The sequence below is a fragment of the Schistocerca serialis genome, chromosome 1 (genome assembly GCF_023864345.2).
Source record: "Schistocerca serialis cubense isolate TAMUIC-IGC-003099 chromosome 1, iqSchSeri2.2, whole genome shotgun sequence".
Classification (NCBI taxonomy): Eukaryota; Metazoa; Arthropoda; class Insecta; order Orthoptera; family Acrididae; genus Schistocerca; species Schistocerca serialis.
Window position 1 is genome coordinate 947121657 of NC_064638.1, and position 18941 is coordinate 947140597.

The window sequence follows — 18941 nt, forward strand, 5'->3', positions numbered from 1 at the left end:
TTCAACATCATTAATTGTTTCATTAGTTTTCAAACAATTGATTCCATGATTATATTATGCAGTTATGAACTTAATTACTGTTTTCAAGGCAAAATGTTTCCAAGCCTTTTTTTTTTTTTTTAGTCTATGACCCTGCAAAACATTTCCTTGCTGTTTAATTTCTATCAAGTGAAAACCTGTAACATTGTTCCTATGGTTCCCTTGTCTTATATTAGAAGATCTCTTGGCAAAGAAATACAAATTATCTGTGCAGCCAACTCCCCTCTGTTTTTTAACTGCATAAATTAAGAAACAGGATGAGCAGATATTTGTAACTCCACTTGTATTCTGCTTTCTTCAATTTCCACCTGCAGTACGGAATATTGCTTTTGGGTAATTAAACAAGACTTAAATGTATTTTCAGATGGCAGAAGAAAGAGAGCAATCAGATATCTATTAGGATTAGCACCCACCAGGTCCTACAGAAAGTACTTTAAAAGTCTCAGTATGCTAGAGAAAATTTGGAAAAATTCAATATGAGATATGATGTGCACAATACCAGTAACATTTACTTATAGAACTGGCCTTCCTCAAGACTTATTTTAAGCCCTAATAACAATAACTATTTACGAAAGGAAGTTGTCACTAAATTAACATTCCAAGCTCATACAATACCACCAGGGCTCATTCGAGGACATTTTTCCGTTTTTCCGAACAAGTGACACAATTTGGTGACCCTCCCTCGTGAATTTGTTGCCTTTCATTAGGCTCCTGGTAATCTAACATTGTGAAAAGAGGTTGTGTTTTCTTTTTTAAAATAAGTTATACAGCGGCATTCATCGCTATAGAAATAAATTCTTGAATATTACTGCAATGCTAAATATTACAAGATAAAATTCGTTTCCATTTCTTGAGACTGAAAAAGTTTTCAGTGGAAGCAGAAAGAACTAGAAGTATTATATTGTTATAGCTTTCACAAAAATGTTCTGCTTATTAAACTGAGTGGAAAAAGTGAAAATATAAAATTCCTGTATCTTTTTTCTTTTCTTTTAGCAAAGGGACTTTTTAATTCTATAGGTCACAACTTATTTCTCTGACATCAAAAAGTGATAAATACAAAAATCTTTTAAATTTATACTGATCTATTCCAATGTCCAGGTTGTAGGTTTTGCAGGAAGAAAACTAATCACTATCTTGTAACACATTAAGTGCTTAAGTATTATTGTACTTCTTGTAGAGGTAGGCCCTGGGTGAAATTTCAGCCCTCTTAAACGAAAATTTAATCAGAAAGTTTACATCTCAAATACACTTATACTAACTAGTACAATATTTCATACTGAAGTCAGTGGCAGCTCGTAACCACACAATCACAATTATTTTGTAAATAGCTAGTTTGTTGACTCATGTTTACTCTAACCATGCTTCTATTGTTGTATACTTTCACTCATTTCAGTTTTCATTACTAATGATACACCCTATTTACAAATTTTGCACTTGGGCATGATAGGCACACCAAACAGCTGCTTGTATTGTTTGGGCCTTAAACTGGCTCTGCCTATCACACATATATGCCTAAATTATAATGAATTCAATTCAAATGAAGAATTCCTAGAAACAGATCATTATACATTTTTCCTCAGTGATTAAGAAAACCTTTTGCTTAGCCTGTTATTTTCTGTGACCATGTGTGTAACTCATTATTGTATAAAACTTGACCTACAGTTTATAAACTCTAATGAAGCCAATTGTATGAAAAATACTGAAAGGTGAATAAGCATTCCAGTTCTTTCCACCACTGAAATCAAATCATTCGTGTCAATCTGGTTCTTGGATTTCTTTCCAATCTAACTAACTGAGATGAGGATAATAAAAGTGGAGAAGAAAACAGTAATTACTGTGAAGTTTATGCAGTCAAATGCTTTTCAGAGTGTCAATAAAAGGGAAATTTCACTTTTGGTAGAAACTTGATGCGATTCCTCCTATTGTTAAAAACCTCATCTAATTTTTTCTCCAAAGTCTATATTTTTGCTTCATTACACCTCCATCCGCACTTATCTCTTTACCCAGTATTTTTCTAGATCATTATTTTTATTAGTCACTCAAGATTTCTTAGGTTACCATTTCCTCTTAGATAACATCCTATCTGCTGCCTACAATCTCCTTGTTTCATCTGCGCTAAAGAAGAGAGTCATGCCAATGGACCTCCTGGGTCAGTACTTTGTCTTTCATTCTCCCCAGCTTGTGCCCCATCCTGTATTACATGCTTAAATTCCTTGTGCTTCAAGTTGCACCTGGTCAAAACTATTTGCAATCACTACCGATGCCAGATACACAGCAGTTGTAATTGCAGTTTAGTTCTTGTGATTTTGCTTCACTATGATTTAGTGCAGCCTAAATCTTTCCAATTTTGCAGATGTATTTCCTTCCTGGGACAACTAATAATGTGTGCATTGTTAAACATTAGTCCTATTTTGCATATCCTCAGTTAATTTCACCTGCTGCAGCGGAGGCGATGTGCATCTCAGAATAGCTTTTAAGTCTCACAGCATCATAACACTATCTTAGTCTTTTGTCAACTTCAGCAGTTATTCCACTTCATCTGGATGGTGGACAATGTCTCTTCTCACTGATTTGCAATTACTTCTCTCAGTTAATGCAAAAAGCTTTTAGTGCCCCAACTCAAACTACTCTTGGCAGTTTACTGTTCTTGCTCTATCCATGAACAATAAGCTATGATTAAGGATAATGTGAGTAACCCTGTCACTTCTAAGCAATAACACCTATGTGGGCCACTATCATCACTTGAAAGCCCTGCCCACCTTTACAACCTCTTATTTCCACAACGACATTATGGTAACTGCTAGAATTATTAGTAGTCATGGTAGTTAATCCACTTCATTATTAGGAACAAAGGGTTTTTATTTTATAAACATATGCTAAATATTTATCATACTTACAGACAAAATTTCAACGTAAAGAATGACGAAGTGAAGCGTAAAAGACAGGGCCATGGAAGCCATCAGCCAAATGTTGGACCATGGAGGCATTACGACTAGGGACTGGTTCTCTGATAAACTGCAATTCAAGTAAAGTGTCAAACATCAAAATCTATTTGCCTGTTATATAGGTAACAGAAATAGGAGCTGTAATAAAACATACCTGTTCATTGCGTTGAGCATTTCAATTGTGACAAGAACTGACAAGGCCATTGTCATTGGGTGTGGGTCATTAAAAAGCTTGCAGTCAACACCCTTGAAATCATCACCACCTCCAATGCAAGCCAAATGGTGAGTCTGCAATGGAGTAACACTTGTTTCTGATAGTGATAAACTTCTAAACGCTCTAAGGCTAACCTTCCTCTACATAACATTCATCATTTGAGAACCTGTCTTAAATCCTTTCAGGAAATACATGCACTATTTCTGAAGGGATAAAAAAGATGAAGTTAATGCATTTCAGAAGACAATAAAGAAAATGTACTTCCATTATATTAAACCAAACTCAATTCACAGCTTCAATACAACAAGGTGTCACAAGGTGTGCTCTGTGGAACAATCGTGTTCCATAGGAAGTGAATAACTGCTCTGCAAAAAACTTAATATCATGGCATCTTTTTTTTCCTGTGTTGTTACTGATGATTTAAAATAAAAGTAATCACTGAAAACAACAAGTTTTTTTCATTTTTTAAAAGTAGTATTAATCTTCAAAATACACAAAGTATTATATCAGGATTCTCAAAATGGAGTAAATGTTTGGGAACCTCAGCAATATAAGCATGCAGTAGAAATATTTGTCCTTAAGATGTACAGTATAATCCCGCTTTTACGTTCCCAGGATTAACGTTTTCCCGCTGTTTACGGCAATTTTTTATTGTTCCTGTCAAATTTCCTATGTCCACAATGTTAATTTGCACCCGATTTTGCGTCAACGAATTGATCATTCCCGGCATAATGTTGGCTGTCCAGGAGTGTTCACAAATATTACGTGGTTAAGTTTCTTGACACCTGGGCACTCTACTCAGTGGATTTTAACTTGTAACATGTAACAGTTGGGACACTTCATGCCGTATCTCTCGCCGCTGCCTAGCTATACTTGGCGTGGTGGCTGACGGGAGTAACTAGGTTTGTTCCAATAAGGGTATCATAACCAATCACAAAGATTTCCAAACTCTCTCTACTATGCAAATGCAGTTTCGTGACTGTTGTGATCATTGAGACACCTTTGTCCATTGTCGAACCATATTTAGCGTGTTTCAGTGTTTAGTGCTAGTTGACGCCATCATTGACTGTGCATTGCTCAAATGTTTAGTTTAAATACAGCAACTGTTATGTACTTTTTTCATGCTGAGCAAAATGTGTTTTGAGAATTTATTCTTCCTGTCAAGTGCAGCATTTACGTGTGTATTTTTTTGCGATATTACACATACAAACAGTGTGTGTGTGTGTGTGTGTGTGTGTGTGTGTGTGTGTGTGTGTGTGTGTGTGTGCGTGCGTGCGTGCGTGCGTGCGTGCGTGTGCATTTTCCCACATAACCGAGGAGGCACAGTACCTGATATCCTCAAAAAGACGACTAGTGCAAGAGATGCAGAATAACGCGTTTCAAACCCCTTACAAAATACTTGTGTATATATTTGCACTTGAAATGAGAAAAAATTCTCAAAACGTGTCATGCTATGCATGAAAAAATACATAGGTAGTGCAGTATTTCATTATTTACATAATGAATGACAGCTGCAGACTTTCAGGAACATCGATTATGATGAATGAAATTGAGTCAAATGTTCCTACTTCCCAGACAGTTATCAGTGCCAGTTACATCAGCAGTTTATATTGGATAATAAACCTTTATTAGATAATAAAAAAGTCCCTGACAAGTCTTTTGATGCTTGTTATCTACATATATCACACATAAAATGAAAAAATGTAAGGGGATAACCTGTACATAACTTACGGCTTAAAACGTTATTTACCACATTTTACATTTTCCCACATTTTACAACTTTTTTTGATGTCCCTTCAAAAGTGTAAAAAAGGGGTTTCACTGTATTTATAAATTAATTTATTGCTTGTATCTGCCATTCATTTGTCACCTCTGGCGACCGGTGAGTCAGTGTTGTCTATCCTGGTATTGTGTAACTATGTATTGAGTTTATGGTTATAAAATTAACAAGCACAGCTTCTTATAGAAGAAAATATTGAAAACAAATATTTCATTATCAAACAATATGAGTGAACACTGGATTATTACTTACTTCAGGACCACTTCTCACACACTAAAAAAATCACAGCTTGGCATTAATTCAAGCCTGGCAAGAATATTGTGAAATTTCTCCAACTAAACTCTTATAATGGTTTGTCAAAACAATTTCACATATATCTCCTCATCATGGTAACATTTACACTTTTCGAAATAGGTTGAAAGTGTCAGCAGAGCAATGACTGAGTAAAAAAAAGGTGTGCCTGTTTAGGGAGAATTTTCAGATCATGAACTTCTGTAGATCTTTGCAACCATCACATGTTATTTATAAGAGAGATTAAGACTGTAAAAAGACAGGTACCCAACACTAACTTGCATGAGATATAAAGCAAGTAACTTCAACTTACAACTTGGTAGTAAGAGAGCTGGGGGCCATTAGGAGAATACATGAACCACCATGCAGCAGCACCGACAGTTGCAGCACCCACATAGCCACCAATTGCCATGTAGCGGAAGAACAGCCATCCAGAGATCAAACCCTCATCACTCTTGCGAGGTGGCTGTAAAATGGCATTAAACATTTGTAATAATTTGGGTTCATGTTTTGACACACACACACACACACACACACACACACACACACACACACACACACACAGCTTAACTATAATTAGATATTTTTTCATTGTTGCTGTTTTAAGGCATTAAACTCCTGATTGTACTTCTGGTTCTCCATAAAGAAATTAAATGTACGAATCCAAGTCTTTCCACTGCAAGTTACTGCTGTATCTTACTATTAAGTTACACAATAAGCTGCATGAACATGCTGTGATCTCTCGTTACAATGTGTTCTACAAAAACTATTTCTTACCATGTTTAAGAAGAATGGACATATCATTTCTTGGGGCTATTCAGTCTACCCAGAACAGCACGATATTACAAAGATACCAATTGGATGAGTCTCGAACAGTTTTTTTAATTTTTTTTATTTATTTATTCTATTTTCATTGTAGAGTGGGGATACAATTTTTACAACAGATCCTATATGTTTATCTGTCTGCATTACAATTATATATCTGAGATGAGCACAGCATGGTTACAAAGCAGAGACACTAAATGTCTCAGTGTTTACCAACCGTGGTATGTTTAGTTTATGTAATTCATCAATGACTACTACTATCAGAGGTTCGTAAAAAACCAAAACTTTACATAGTGACTTGTGGCAAATTTGTCGTCTGTGACACTACAGATGGCTGTGCTTGTTATATACATACAAGTACATTAATACATACGAGTGACTAACAATAATATAAAAAAAATTATCTCTGCTAGTAATGCCCATACCTTGTTCATGATGTCAAGATCAGGTGGGTTGAATCCCAGTGCTGTAGCTGGAAGACCATCAGTAACCAGATTGACCCACAGCAGCTGAACAGGAATGAGTGCTTCAGGAAGCCCAAGGGCAGCAGTCAAGAAGATACTGTGAATAGATCGGTTTCATTTGTAATCTGAATGCAATGTGGTGATCATTTACATGCAAACAAAAATACTACAATTTATCCAGCTATAAAAAAACATTGACCTGTAATGAATATCATCATGGTAATGGGATTAGATTTGGTGAAGAGAGATTCCTACTATGAAAACCAAAAGTAACCATGCAGATTGTAAGTAGTCGTTTATTCTTACAGGTATCGCTCTCTGATTGTGTGTGGATAAAAACAGTGAACTTATTGCGGACAGAAAAAAAAAAAAAAGAAATCTGTTAATAAAATAACCTTAAGCTTCTTGAGCGAAGAATTTTTTCTTGAAAAGTTGGTGAGGTGAACAATAATTAATGTACAAAGAAGGATGTTGCTAGCAAGTGTTATCTAATATTCCACGATATTTAATACAGTGAATAACTGAGAGGTTTCATATTATTATGTGCTTGACTATTTGTTTTTAGTAGTGAAAACTGTGAGCTTGCTAGCATTTTTTACTTGTATTTTTAATTTTTTACAAAACTGTCTCAGTAAACCCTATTAGGACAGCAGCAAATCTTTCAGCCTGTGGTGTGTTTTATTTACACTTACTTCCTTGCTGTGAATATTTGAAGTCATGGCCCAAATCACTATTAGCTAACATAAATCAATCTGTGCAATGTCACATTTGTTGGCCAACACCAGTGACACAGATAATGAAATCCAAATTAATGCTATAAAGTACTGTTTCACTGTGTGGTAAACATTTCCAATTTCACTTTGGTAGTAATGATGTGTATGATGCTCAATATATGGGTAATTTAATAGAAGACATCTTTAGTGTTACAATATTTTGTAAACATTAGACAATTGTTTGACCTATACGTAGCTAGTTTTCAGTTAATTGGTAGTGAGATATATGAGATGCACTGTGGTTTTGAGTCCATGTTAAACTGGGAACCCCCCATCCCACCATAACTGGCTAGGTAAATCAGTTCCGAGGTTGGAGGAAGTTAATATCACACCAGCCCCAACAGGACCACAGTACAGCACTGAGTTGTTTAAACCAGTCTTCAAATTGATGACAGCTTTACCTCTGTAATTTTGTTAGTGGAGAAACAAATTAACATTAAAATGTTTTCTTCAAGGTACCTTGCCTTGGTACTGATGTTGTATTCACAAATTTTTCTGATTTTAGAAGTAATTTAGTTTTGTTTTATAACTTAATAAAAATTTATTATGTTTTGAGGATAAATGAGATCTCTTGAGTTGTTTTACTTCACATTTTAAAAAAAAAATGTTTATTTTATAAAAGAGCTCACCTGACAACCTCACCAATATTAGAGGAGATGAGGTAACGGATAAACTGTTTCATGTTGTTGTAAATTGCACGACCCTCCTCAACAGCAGCAACAATTGTGGAGAAATTATCATCTGCTAATACCATCTCTGATGCAGATTTGGCTACAGCAGTTCCAGAACCCATGGCAATACCAATTTCAGCCTTTTTCAGTGCTGGAGCATCATTCACACCATCACCTGTCTACAGAGAAGACACATTGTATCAGACAAGCAATTAATGGAGATACAGTGTACTCTTCTTTCAATAACATTTGTTTGCATACCATCTGAAAATAAATTAACATACCATTGCAGAAATTTCATTCATGCTCTGCAAGTATTCCACAATCTTTGACTTGTGGGCAGGTTCAACTCGGGAGAAAAGACGAGCCCTGGCAACAGCAGCTTTTTGTTCAGCTGGTGACAAGTCATCAAATTCACGGCCAGAGTATGATTTGCCAGTTGTGTCTTCCTCCTCAGTAAATACACCAATACGTCGGCAAATTGCTTCAGCTGTGGACTGTAACATATTGAATGTTAGTATGAGTAAAAAACCCAACACACACACACACACACACACACACACACACACACACACACACACACACACACAAAACTTCCAAGTTTACGGGTGATAAGTTTATAGGACACTTATGCAGTTTCATACTTAGGATACTTATTATTCATACACCATAGTTCCTTTCAATATTTGATATTCTATCATAATAAACAATTATAGTTCTGATACTAAAATATATAACTTATGAAATCACAAAAGTCAGTAATTATAGATTATTTTCGGATCTCCGGGCGGGGACTACTCAGGAGGACGTCATTATCAGGAGAAAGAAAACTGGTGTTCTACGGATCGGAGCGTGGAATGTCAGATCCCTTAATCGGGCAGGTAGGTTAGAAAATTTAAAAAGGGAAATGGATAGGTTAAAGTTAGATATTGTGGGAATTAGTGAAGTTCGGTGGCAGGAGGAACAAGACTTTTGGTCAGGTGATTACAGGGTTATAAATACAAAATCAAATAGGGGTAATGCAGGAGTAGGTTTAATAATGAGCAAGCAGTAAAGGAAACAAAAGAAAAATTCGGAGTAGGTATTAAAATTCATGGAGAAGAAGTAAAAACTTTGAGGTTCGCCGATGACATTGTAATTCTGTCAGAGACAGCAAAGGACTTGGAAGAGCAGTTGAACGGAATGGACAGTGTCTTGAAAGGAGGATATAAGATGAACATCAACAAAAGCAAAACGAGGATAATGGAATGTAGTCGAATTAAATTGGGTGATGCTGAGGGAATTAGATTAGGAAATGAGACACTTAAAGTAGTAAAGGAGTTTTGCTATTTAGGGAGTAAAATAACTGATGATGGTCGAAGTAGAGAGGATATAAAATGTACACTGGCAATGGCAAGGAAAGCGTTTCTCAAGAGGAGAAATTTGTTGACATCGAGTATAGATTTAAGTGTCAGGAAGTCGTTTCTGAAAGTATTTGTATGGAGTGTAGCCATGTATGGAAGTGAAACATGGACGATAACTAGTTTGGACAAGAAGAGAATAGAAGCTTTCGAAATTTAGTGCTACAGAAGAATGCTGAAGATAAGGTGGGTAGATCACGTAACTAATGAGGAGGTATTGAGTAGGATTGGGGAGAAGAGAAGTTTGTGGCACAACTTGACTAGAAGAAGGGATCGGTTGGTAGGACATGTTTTGAGGCATCAAGGGATCACAAATTTAGCATTGGAGGGCACCGTGGAGGGTAAAAATCGTAGAGGGAGACCAAGAGATGAATACACTAAGCAGATTCAGAATGATGTAGGTTGCAGTAGGTACTGGGAGATGAAGCTTGCACAGGATAGAGTAGCATGGAGAGCTGCATCAAACCAGTCTCAGGACTGAAGACCACAGCAACAACAATTTCACACTGTCTAGCTTTGACTAAAAGAAATATTTTCAACTTGTTTGTCTGATTTCTATAGTTTTAATTTCTAAGTCTTCTGCAGTACCTCATATCACTTACTCTGGCAGTGAAAAATCAAAGTTTTCTACCTTTATATTACAATTTTCTTCTATATTTGTATTTGAAAAAAACTCTATGATCATTTGATGACATATTTGCTGCAGGAAAGAACATTAGTTTTGATGGTATTATTTATACTGTGTTAACAAAGTTAAACCTGATTCAGCAAACAAGAAAAATCCCAGGGAAAAAATATTTTCAAGGCCTGTGGGAATACTTTTCTACAGTTTATTATTTCCTTTTACAGAAAATAAAATTTTATAACAGCTTAACTATTTTATTTAAATAAGACCACTGCATGGTGAGTAATCAAGCAACAGAACTACAGCACTCACAATATAATTAATTTTTCATAACGGTAATGATGATGATAAATAGATTAGTAGTCAATAATCCAGATATGCAGTATATGTTTATTTAACATGATCAGATTAGGGTGTTCATGTATGAAAAACTATACATAACACATTTTAAATCTTACCTTGTTGTCTCCAGTAATGACGATGACACGAATACCAGCAGCACGACACCTCTGAATAGAATCGAACACTTCCTTCCGTGGAGGGTCCAACATACCCACAACACCTACAAATGTCAAGTTCACCTCATAAGTGTAGAACTTAGTAGAATCCCCAAGATCCATATCCTCAGGCTTCATAGGACTGTCTCCAGTAGCCAGGGCAAGGCAACGGAGGGTGTCACGCCCAGTACCATACTGCCGTGTAAGATCCAGAATGCGGTTCTTCAGAGTGGCTGTCAAAGGCACCTGCCAAATAAATGTTTTTTATAAAAATTATACTTTGTATATAGTTCACTACTGTAATTGCTCAAGAGTATTTACATAAAAATGTGGATTCTGTAGCACTTAACAATGGCACATCTTTTAAGGAAATAACTATGTTACATATATATCAGTGTGCAAGTAACACTAAATGTGTCAAACTCAACCATTTAAGGATAAGGTCTAAGGAATTCAAAAACTGATTTACTATTAACAAATAACAACATACTACCCTGATTTGAGGACTTATGTAAACAGATACATATATTCACTTTCTAAAAATAAACAAGTTCTGCATGTGGTACAAGTACGATATATTAGCTACATCAACAGGTCCAATGCAAACATAAGCTCACTAATACGTGTGGAAATAAAATAAAATGTAACAAAGTTAATTCAACAATTTGTTAATATTTTCTTTTAATATAAGTTATGAGATACTCTGTGTTAACCTGTTGAAAGATACTCAATTTTCTTTCAGCAATTTTTTAAGTTAAAATTTCCAAAAAACCGATGCATGCAGTAAAATTTCAGTTATTTAGGAGAAATCTCATTACTATGCAGAAATCAGTGTAAGGGCAAAGCCCAACGTACTCAATGCAACAGTCTATAATGCTGTTTTCACAGTTATGATACTATTATGGACAACCACACTGGTACCATTCAAAACTCTGCATTAAGTACACATACTTTTTTGTGGAGTTTACTTAGCTCTAGTATAAACTAAATTCAAAACTAAAATTTAAATCATGTTCTCAAAGCTATATATTAACTTCTATATTTTATTATAGGATGGAATTGACAAAGGGTTTGGTAGGCTTCCCTTGGTTGTAAGGCTGGAACTGAAAATCCATTCCAAAATATTCTAAACTGAGGCTCACTCTGCCCTCCAACCAGCTTGACGGTATATGGCTGGAAAGACATTACTTCTTTAATGGGACCTCCAGGGATACCCATCTGAGTTCCTGCAGCATCTCTGTAAAACTTGCACACTGTTCGAACCTACCGATAACAAATCTAGCAGGCTGCCTCTGAAATGCTTTGATGTCTTCCTTTAATCCAAACTGGTATGGATCCCGTAACTTCTTCATTGGGCTCTAGAAATCATCATCCATAAATTTCTTTGGATTTGGGAATAAATTTAAAGTCTCAAGGTGTCAAAGTTGATAACAGTGTCCTTGTTGCAACTGTCCCTTGAGTTTTCCGTTGTCAAAGCATCTTCGTGAGCACACAGGATGATGATTCTTTTTCCCTTAATTTTGCAACCTACACTGCTTCTCAGGCATTTATTACATCCATTTGGTCTACAAGAATTCATACTTTGATTAATCCTCTACTAAGAAGTCAGCAGGAAAATCCCTGTTGTATCCCAGAAAAAAAAAAAGGCCATAGTTCCTCAGTAACAAATCAACACACAAAATTGGTTAACTTCTTTTTCAGAAACTGAAGAAATACTGCTCAGCAATTGGTTTTCACATTTAAGAAATGTGCTGCAACTTACGTAAGGCCCTGTTATAATTAACTGTTTAAGTAAAATGTACTGCACTGTTCGCTTTCGTACTTTCCGTGGCACCATCTAACTTCAATTACAGCTCACTCAATGACATATTGTGAACCTTCTTGGTGTTTTCATCTGTGGTTCCAGCTTTGGAACATCATCCTAATGTATCATCCCCAACATAGGTACTGCTTCATTTGAACAAGATCAAGCATTTATTAACTACTAAAAATCAAGGACCAGATTTTTTTATACAGCTTTACCAAGTTTGACCAAACTTTCATTGGCAATAAGTCATCTAAAATAAAACTTCTTATGAAACTTCCTGGCAGATTAAAACTGTGTGCCCGACCGAGACTCGAACTCGGGACCTTTGCCTTTCGCGGGCAAGTGCTCTACCATCTGAGCTACCGAAGCACGACTCACGCCCGGTACTCACAGCTTTACTTCTGCCAGTACCTCGTCTCCTACCTTCCAAACTTTACAGAAGCTCTCCTGCGAACCTTGCAGAACTGCACTCCTGAAAGAAAGGATATTGCGGAGACATGGCTTAGCCACAGCCTGGGGGATGTTTCCAGAATGAGATTTTCACTCTGCAGCGGAGTGTGCGCTGATATGAAACTTCCTGGCAGATTAAAACTGTGTGCCCGACCGAGACTCGAACTCGGGACCTTTGCCTTTCGCGGGCAAGTGCTCTACCATCTGAGCTACCGAAGCACGACTCACGCCTGGTACTCACAGCTTTACTTCTGCCAGTACCTCGTCTCCTACCTTCCAAACTTTACAGAAGCTCTCCTGCGAACCTTGCAGAACTAGCACTCCTGAAAGAAAGGATATTGCGGAGACATGGCTTAGCCACAGCCTGGGGGATGTTTCCAGAATGAGATTTTCACTCTGCAGCGGAGTGTGCGCTGATATGAAACTTCCTGGCAGATTAAAACTGTGTGCCCGACCGAGACTCGAACTCGGGACCTTTGCCTTTCGCGGGCAAGTGCTCTACCATCTGAGCTACCGAAGCAAGGTTCGCAGGAGAGCTTCTGTAAAGTTTGGAAGGTAGGAGACGAGGTACTGGCAGAAGTAAAGCTGTGAGTACCGGGCGTGAGTCGTGCTTCGGTAGCTCAGATGGTAGAGCACTTGCCCGCGAAAGGCAAAGGTCCCGAGTTCGAGTCTCGGTCGGGCACACAGTTTTAATCTGCCAGGAAGTTTCATATCAGCGCACACTCCGATGCAGAGTGAAAATCTCATTCTGAAAACTTCTTATGTTGGCACCAAAGTCCATTTAAAGAGCCCATCACTTCGCAATTATTTTTAAGGCGGCCAAATTATAGTTTTGTTTGTGGTGGTCATGACAAGACATTCTGCAAAATTTTACTAAATGCCTTCTTTGAAAACTATCTAGAAAAGATAGTTCGGAACTCCACTCATGTTGGAAAGACATTAAATATAATGGCAACAAACAGTCCTAATCTGTTTGAGGAAGTCCATGTTAAAACTGGTATCAGTCACTAGGAGGCAATTACAGCAACAGTGATTGTCAAAACACAAAAGGTAACTAAATCATGCAGAAAAGTTTGTGTGTTCAGCAAACTACACAGAGAAACAGTAGGCTCGCATGTTAATGAGGAACTTTAAAGTTTTAGATCAAGACAGGAGCATGTATAGGAACTGTGACTCAAATTTATAAGAATAGTTGCCCATATTCCGGTAGATACATACCCAGTAAAAAAATTCATAATGGGACATGTACTCCAAAGTATACAGTCATTGTAAACGAACTTCTAAAGAAACAGATACTACTGCATAATAGTTATAAAGCATAGGGCTACAGGTAGGGATATGCTGAATGAAATGCATTTGGCAATCATGAGAGTAATGTGTGAAGCCTCTGCCGACTACCATAGAAGAATATTGTCAAAAGACCTTTCACAAAACCCAAAGAAATCTGGTCACATTTAAAGGCTATTAGTAGCACACCAGTGTCCAGTCACACATGGACGAGACAGGAAATCAAACAGAGCAGCGAAGCGAGAGCAGCAATGCTTAACTCTGTTTTCAAATGTTATTTACAATGGAAAACCCAAAAGCATTGTTCCAATTCTCATACCACTTAAAGGACGAGTGAAACAGATACCAGTGTCAGTGGTGTTGAAACCAGCTGAAACCATTAGAACTGAACAAAGCCCCAGAGCCCCATCAGATTCTATACTCACTCTACAGCCATAATCTATCGTAGATTCCTCAAACGAAAAACTGTGTCCAGTAGCAGGAAGAAAGCACAGACCACACCTGTCTACAAGAAGGGTAACATAAGTGAGGGGGGAAAAAAAAAAAAAAAAAAAAAAAAAAAAAAAAAAAAAAAAAAAAAAAAAAAAACCCCTCCTGTCCCAATATGCTTGGCATGTAATTGTACAATATTCGAACATAATATTGTATATCTCAGAATGACTTTCTCCACACCTGGATTTTGAAAACTTAGGTTATGTGAAACCCAACTGGCACTTTTCTTACTTGATGGGCTGAAAGCCATGTATCAATGCAATCCAGTAGATTCAGCATTTCTATTTCCGAAAAGCATTTGATTCAGTACCACATGCATGCTTATTGTCAAAAGTACGATCATACATGGTATCAGATGAAATATGTGACTGGGTTGAGAATTTCTTGGTAGGAAGGATGCAGCATGTTATCTTGGATGGAGAATCATCAACAGATGTAGAACTAACTTTGGATGTACCCCAAGGAAGTTGGTTGCATTCCTTGCTGTTCATGCTACACATTAATGATCTTACAGATAATATTAATGGTAACATCAGACTTTTTGCAGATGATGCTGTTATCTACAATTAAGTACAATCTGAACAAAGCTGAAAAATACAGGATGAAATAATTACAGTATTAGGAGAAAAACAAGTTGTTACCCACCATGTAGTGCAGATGCTGAGTCGCAGATAGGCACAACCAAAAGACAGTCAAACACTCAAGGAGCTTTTGGCCAAAGAGGCCTTCATCAGAATTAGACAAAACACACACACACACACACACACACACACACGCACGCACACACACACACACACACACACACCAGTCTCTAGATGCCCAGTCTGACCTTAGCAGCCAGAGACCATGATCGTGTGTGTGTGTGTGTGTGTGTGTGTGTGTGTGTGTGTGTGTGTGTGTGTGTGTGTGTGTGTGTGCGCGCGCGCATGACTGTTGCCTAATTCTGATGAAGGCCTTTTTGGGCAACAGCCTTTCATTGTGCTTATTTGTGACTCAACATCTCTGCTATATGGCGATTAGCAAACCTATCCTTTTCATAATATTGTACAAATATTCAGTAAGACCCTGATAAGAGTTCAAACTGGTGCAATGACTGGCAACATGCTTCAAATGTTCAAAAAGGTAAAACGATGTCCTTCACAAAACAAAAAGTTAGTCTCCTATGAATATAATATTACTGAATCACAGGTGGAGTCTGTAAGTCTTACAAGTACTTGGTTATAACACTTACAAGGGAACTCCCCATTGCAATCCCTCAGATTTAGTGCTAAAATGGCTCAATGGATACGCTGTTAAAAACAGAATACAGATCAAGCATGAAAACAGGAAGAAGGTGTACTGAATAGTGGGGGAAAAAGAGCTAAATAGAAACAGTGAATGGTTCAAGCTCAACAGAAGCAACATCAAGCAAATGTCAAGAATCATAGCGTCATGTCATGGTTGTGTGGGCACACTGTTTGTCTGCAAAGTGGAATTCCCCCCCCCCCTCCCCCCCCAATGTTCAAAACTCCCTCTGGCCCTATTTTTTTTCCTCCCCCTCGCAACACTGTTAACTTTCTGTCTGGTCACTGACATGCGTGTTCTTCAGTGGTCATACAATACCTTGGTTATAGAATAGGAGTCCTGTAAATTTGATGAATAGATTGAGATGGCGAGATGCCACATAGAGCTCTCACATAAATGAAAATAGCATATAAACAGGTGTGAACTGTTACAACAAGGGAATTCAAGAGTCACAATTTCCAAAATGGAAAGCAAGATTCATAACGTGGTACATGCGTAGAACAAATAGGAGGTATATATGTGTGTGGACGGACAGTTCATAATTTTGTGGAAAAGAAACAAATAATATGTGGCTCATGGGAGATTTGCACATCAATCTCCCCCTTCCCAGTCCAACACTATGACCACAGAACGACACCACTGATATTCACAGGCACTCATGTTGCACATGTTACACTTTGACTGTTCTCTGTTTCTATTTTGCTTCTTTTTCACAGTTTAATACACCACCATACTGTTTTCATGCTTTATCTGTGTTCAGGTTTTGACGGGCTACCCCTGCGCCATCTTACCACTAAATCTGAGGGGGGGGGGGGTTTCCCTTGTTAGTAAGGACGTGAATTGGAATGACGACATAGGCTCAGTTGTGGGTAAAACCAAGTAGCAGACTTTGGTTTATTGGTAGAACAGAAGAGAAATGTAATCAGTCTACAAAGGAGATTGCTCACAAATCATTTATGCAACCAATTCTAGAATAGTGCTGAAGTGTGCAGGACCCATACCAAGCAGGACTCGCAGCGGCTACTTAATGTATACCAAGAAGAGCAGCACGAATGGTTACAGGTTTTGTCTGATCCACGGGAGAGTGTCACTGAGATGCTGAAAGAACTGCACTGGCAGACATTTTAAGATAGATGGAAGACATCCCAAGAAAGTCTACTGACAAAGTTTGGAGAACTGGTTTTCATTGGTGACTAAGACAACACTGAAACCCCTCATACATCACTCCAACACTCCCCACACATCACTCGAACATGGTTCCTGAATATAAGATTAGATTAATTACAGCATGCAAAGAGCCATTTAAACAACCATTTTTTCAATGATCTGTATGTGAATGGAATAGGAAAAAGTCCTATTAACCGGTCTAGTGGGATGTACGCTCTGCCATACATTTCAGAGTGGTTTACAGTGTATATACGTAGAAAAGCAAGTTAGCACTTAACTTACACTCTTGTGCAGCACTGGTGACCAAAGTTAAGTGCTAAGTTTTACTTGTGTAAACAACATCTCTGTACCAGACAACAACTTTCCAACTTGCCTCATGCTGTTGTGAATACACTTCACATAAAGCATTATTCACTGAACACACTTTTGCAATACAAATATGAATACAGCTAATGAGCTTTGTGTACAATAACTTAATTTTTAAGATAATTTTATCTATGCAGAAAATAATGTGATGGGACGAACATTTTTACGTCAATCTCTCACTAACACATACCTTCTGAGTGCCGACGCGAGCATGTGTGCAGCGGTCCAAGACACCTTCTGGGGCACCTTTGCAGAAAAGTTTGGGCCCAGATCCAAGGCGAGAAGCTTTTAGAGGAACACAGTAAGATGACATGGATTTGCGATCTCTGGAGAATTCCAGAGTGAATTCTTTCTTCCACTTGGTTTCAATTTCTTGGCGAACACAGATGGCAGCAGCACGACGATCCAGACCAATTTTGCTGACGTTAAAGGGATTAAGTTTCTCTGCCAACACAATTAAGGCAGTTTCTGTGGCCTCTCCAACTTTCTCAAAAGCTTGCTTGAATTCATTGAAATCTATAGCCGAATCATTGCACATAACACAGATAGTAGCCAATTCATGTAAAGTGTCATATTCACTGGCCTTTATCTTCTGCCCATGCAGGAAGACATCACCAATGGGTTCATAAGTGGAACCAGTAATTTCAAATTCATGGAATGAGCTATCATTGCCGTCAATCTTCTCAAATATAAACATCCTAAAAAAAGTTAAAAAAAATTAGAAATGATAGATGCAGTGAGAAGAACAATTAAATAAAATGTATATCTCTTGTGTTCATAGTACATGTCCTCTTACAGAAGATTTAGTGTTTCAGAAGCAGCAACATATAAAGTCGTTTTTGCTTTACCTTCAGTTAAAATATTTTGCTTTCCAACGATTGAGATGACATGAAATACTAGTTTACTATTATATTTCAATGATAATGAAACTGATAGAGATGACTGTTAGGAGGTGGTGGTGGTGGTGGTGGTGGTGGTGGTGGTAGTAGTAGTAGTAGTAGTAGTAGTAGCAGCAGCAGCAGCAGCAGCACCACTAACGATGACAATAACAACAACTAACTAATGGGCAGTGGCACTTTTGAGTGAACAGAAGTGATTTGGAGTAGTAGTAGTGAAATGTGAGAAAAAAAAGAGCAAAAGATGGCATTACTAGTAAGTTACATTATGATAATTCATAAAGGGTGAATGGGGAAAAGACAACTGAGAAGTATGTAAATAACATGCATTGCAAATAGGTGTCCCTTTGGTGGTGCAACTTAATATATTTTGCAAAGGAATGTACAGCCTTGCTCGTACATATTTAAGCTTCGTGGTGATCATGTGCAAAAAAGTTAACAATTTATGCAAATGTTTAATAACGCACAGCGACATGCAAGGCAAAAACAATAAGGTTGCAAGTGCTTTCTTTGTAGCCAGCTGAGATCTCAAAACTATGAAACATAGTATGTGTGTAAATGATCCTATAGCATTTATAGATAATGACTGGAGTGACACATAATTACAGACTATTTGTTTTAAAGGTTTAATTAACCCTACATGTGAACAAACAACTTTTTGTACAAGT

General features: G+C 37.4%; 1 protein-coding gene across 5 annotated transcripts in view; it reads right to left on the bottom strand.

The window, feature by feature from the left end:
• LOC126412613 (calcium-transporting ATPase sarcoplasmic/endoplasmic reticulum type) overlaps positions 1-18941 on the bottom strand; it is a 94876-nt gene that overhangs the window by 13200 nt on the left and 62735 nt on the right. For all 5 annotated transcript variants that reach the window (XR_007575326.1, XM_050082301.1, XM_050082309.1 and 2 more), the window contains exons 11-18: positions 17568-18075; positions 10486-10770; positions 8287-8499; positions 7961-8181; positions 6520-6655; positions 5583-5735; positions 3139-3272; positions 2937-3054 (exon numbers count right to left, since the gene is read on the bottom strand). Coding sequence is in view for 4 of the 5 variants with exons in the window: in XM_050082301.1 (XP_049938258.1) it covers positions 2937-3054; positions 3139-3272; positions 5583-5735; positions 6520-6655; positions 7961-8181; positions 8287-8499; positions 10486-10770; positions 17568-18075 (1768 nt within the window). In the remaining variant the exon portion in view is untranslated. The remainder of the gene's footprint in view (positions 1-2936; positions 3055-3138; positions 3273-5582; positions 5736-6519; positions 6656-7960; positions 8182-8286; positions 8500-10485; positions 10771-17567; positions 18076-18941) is intronic.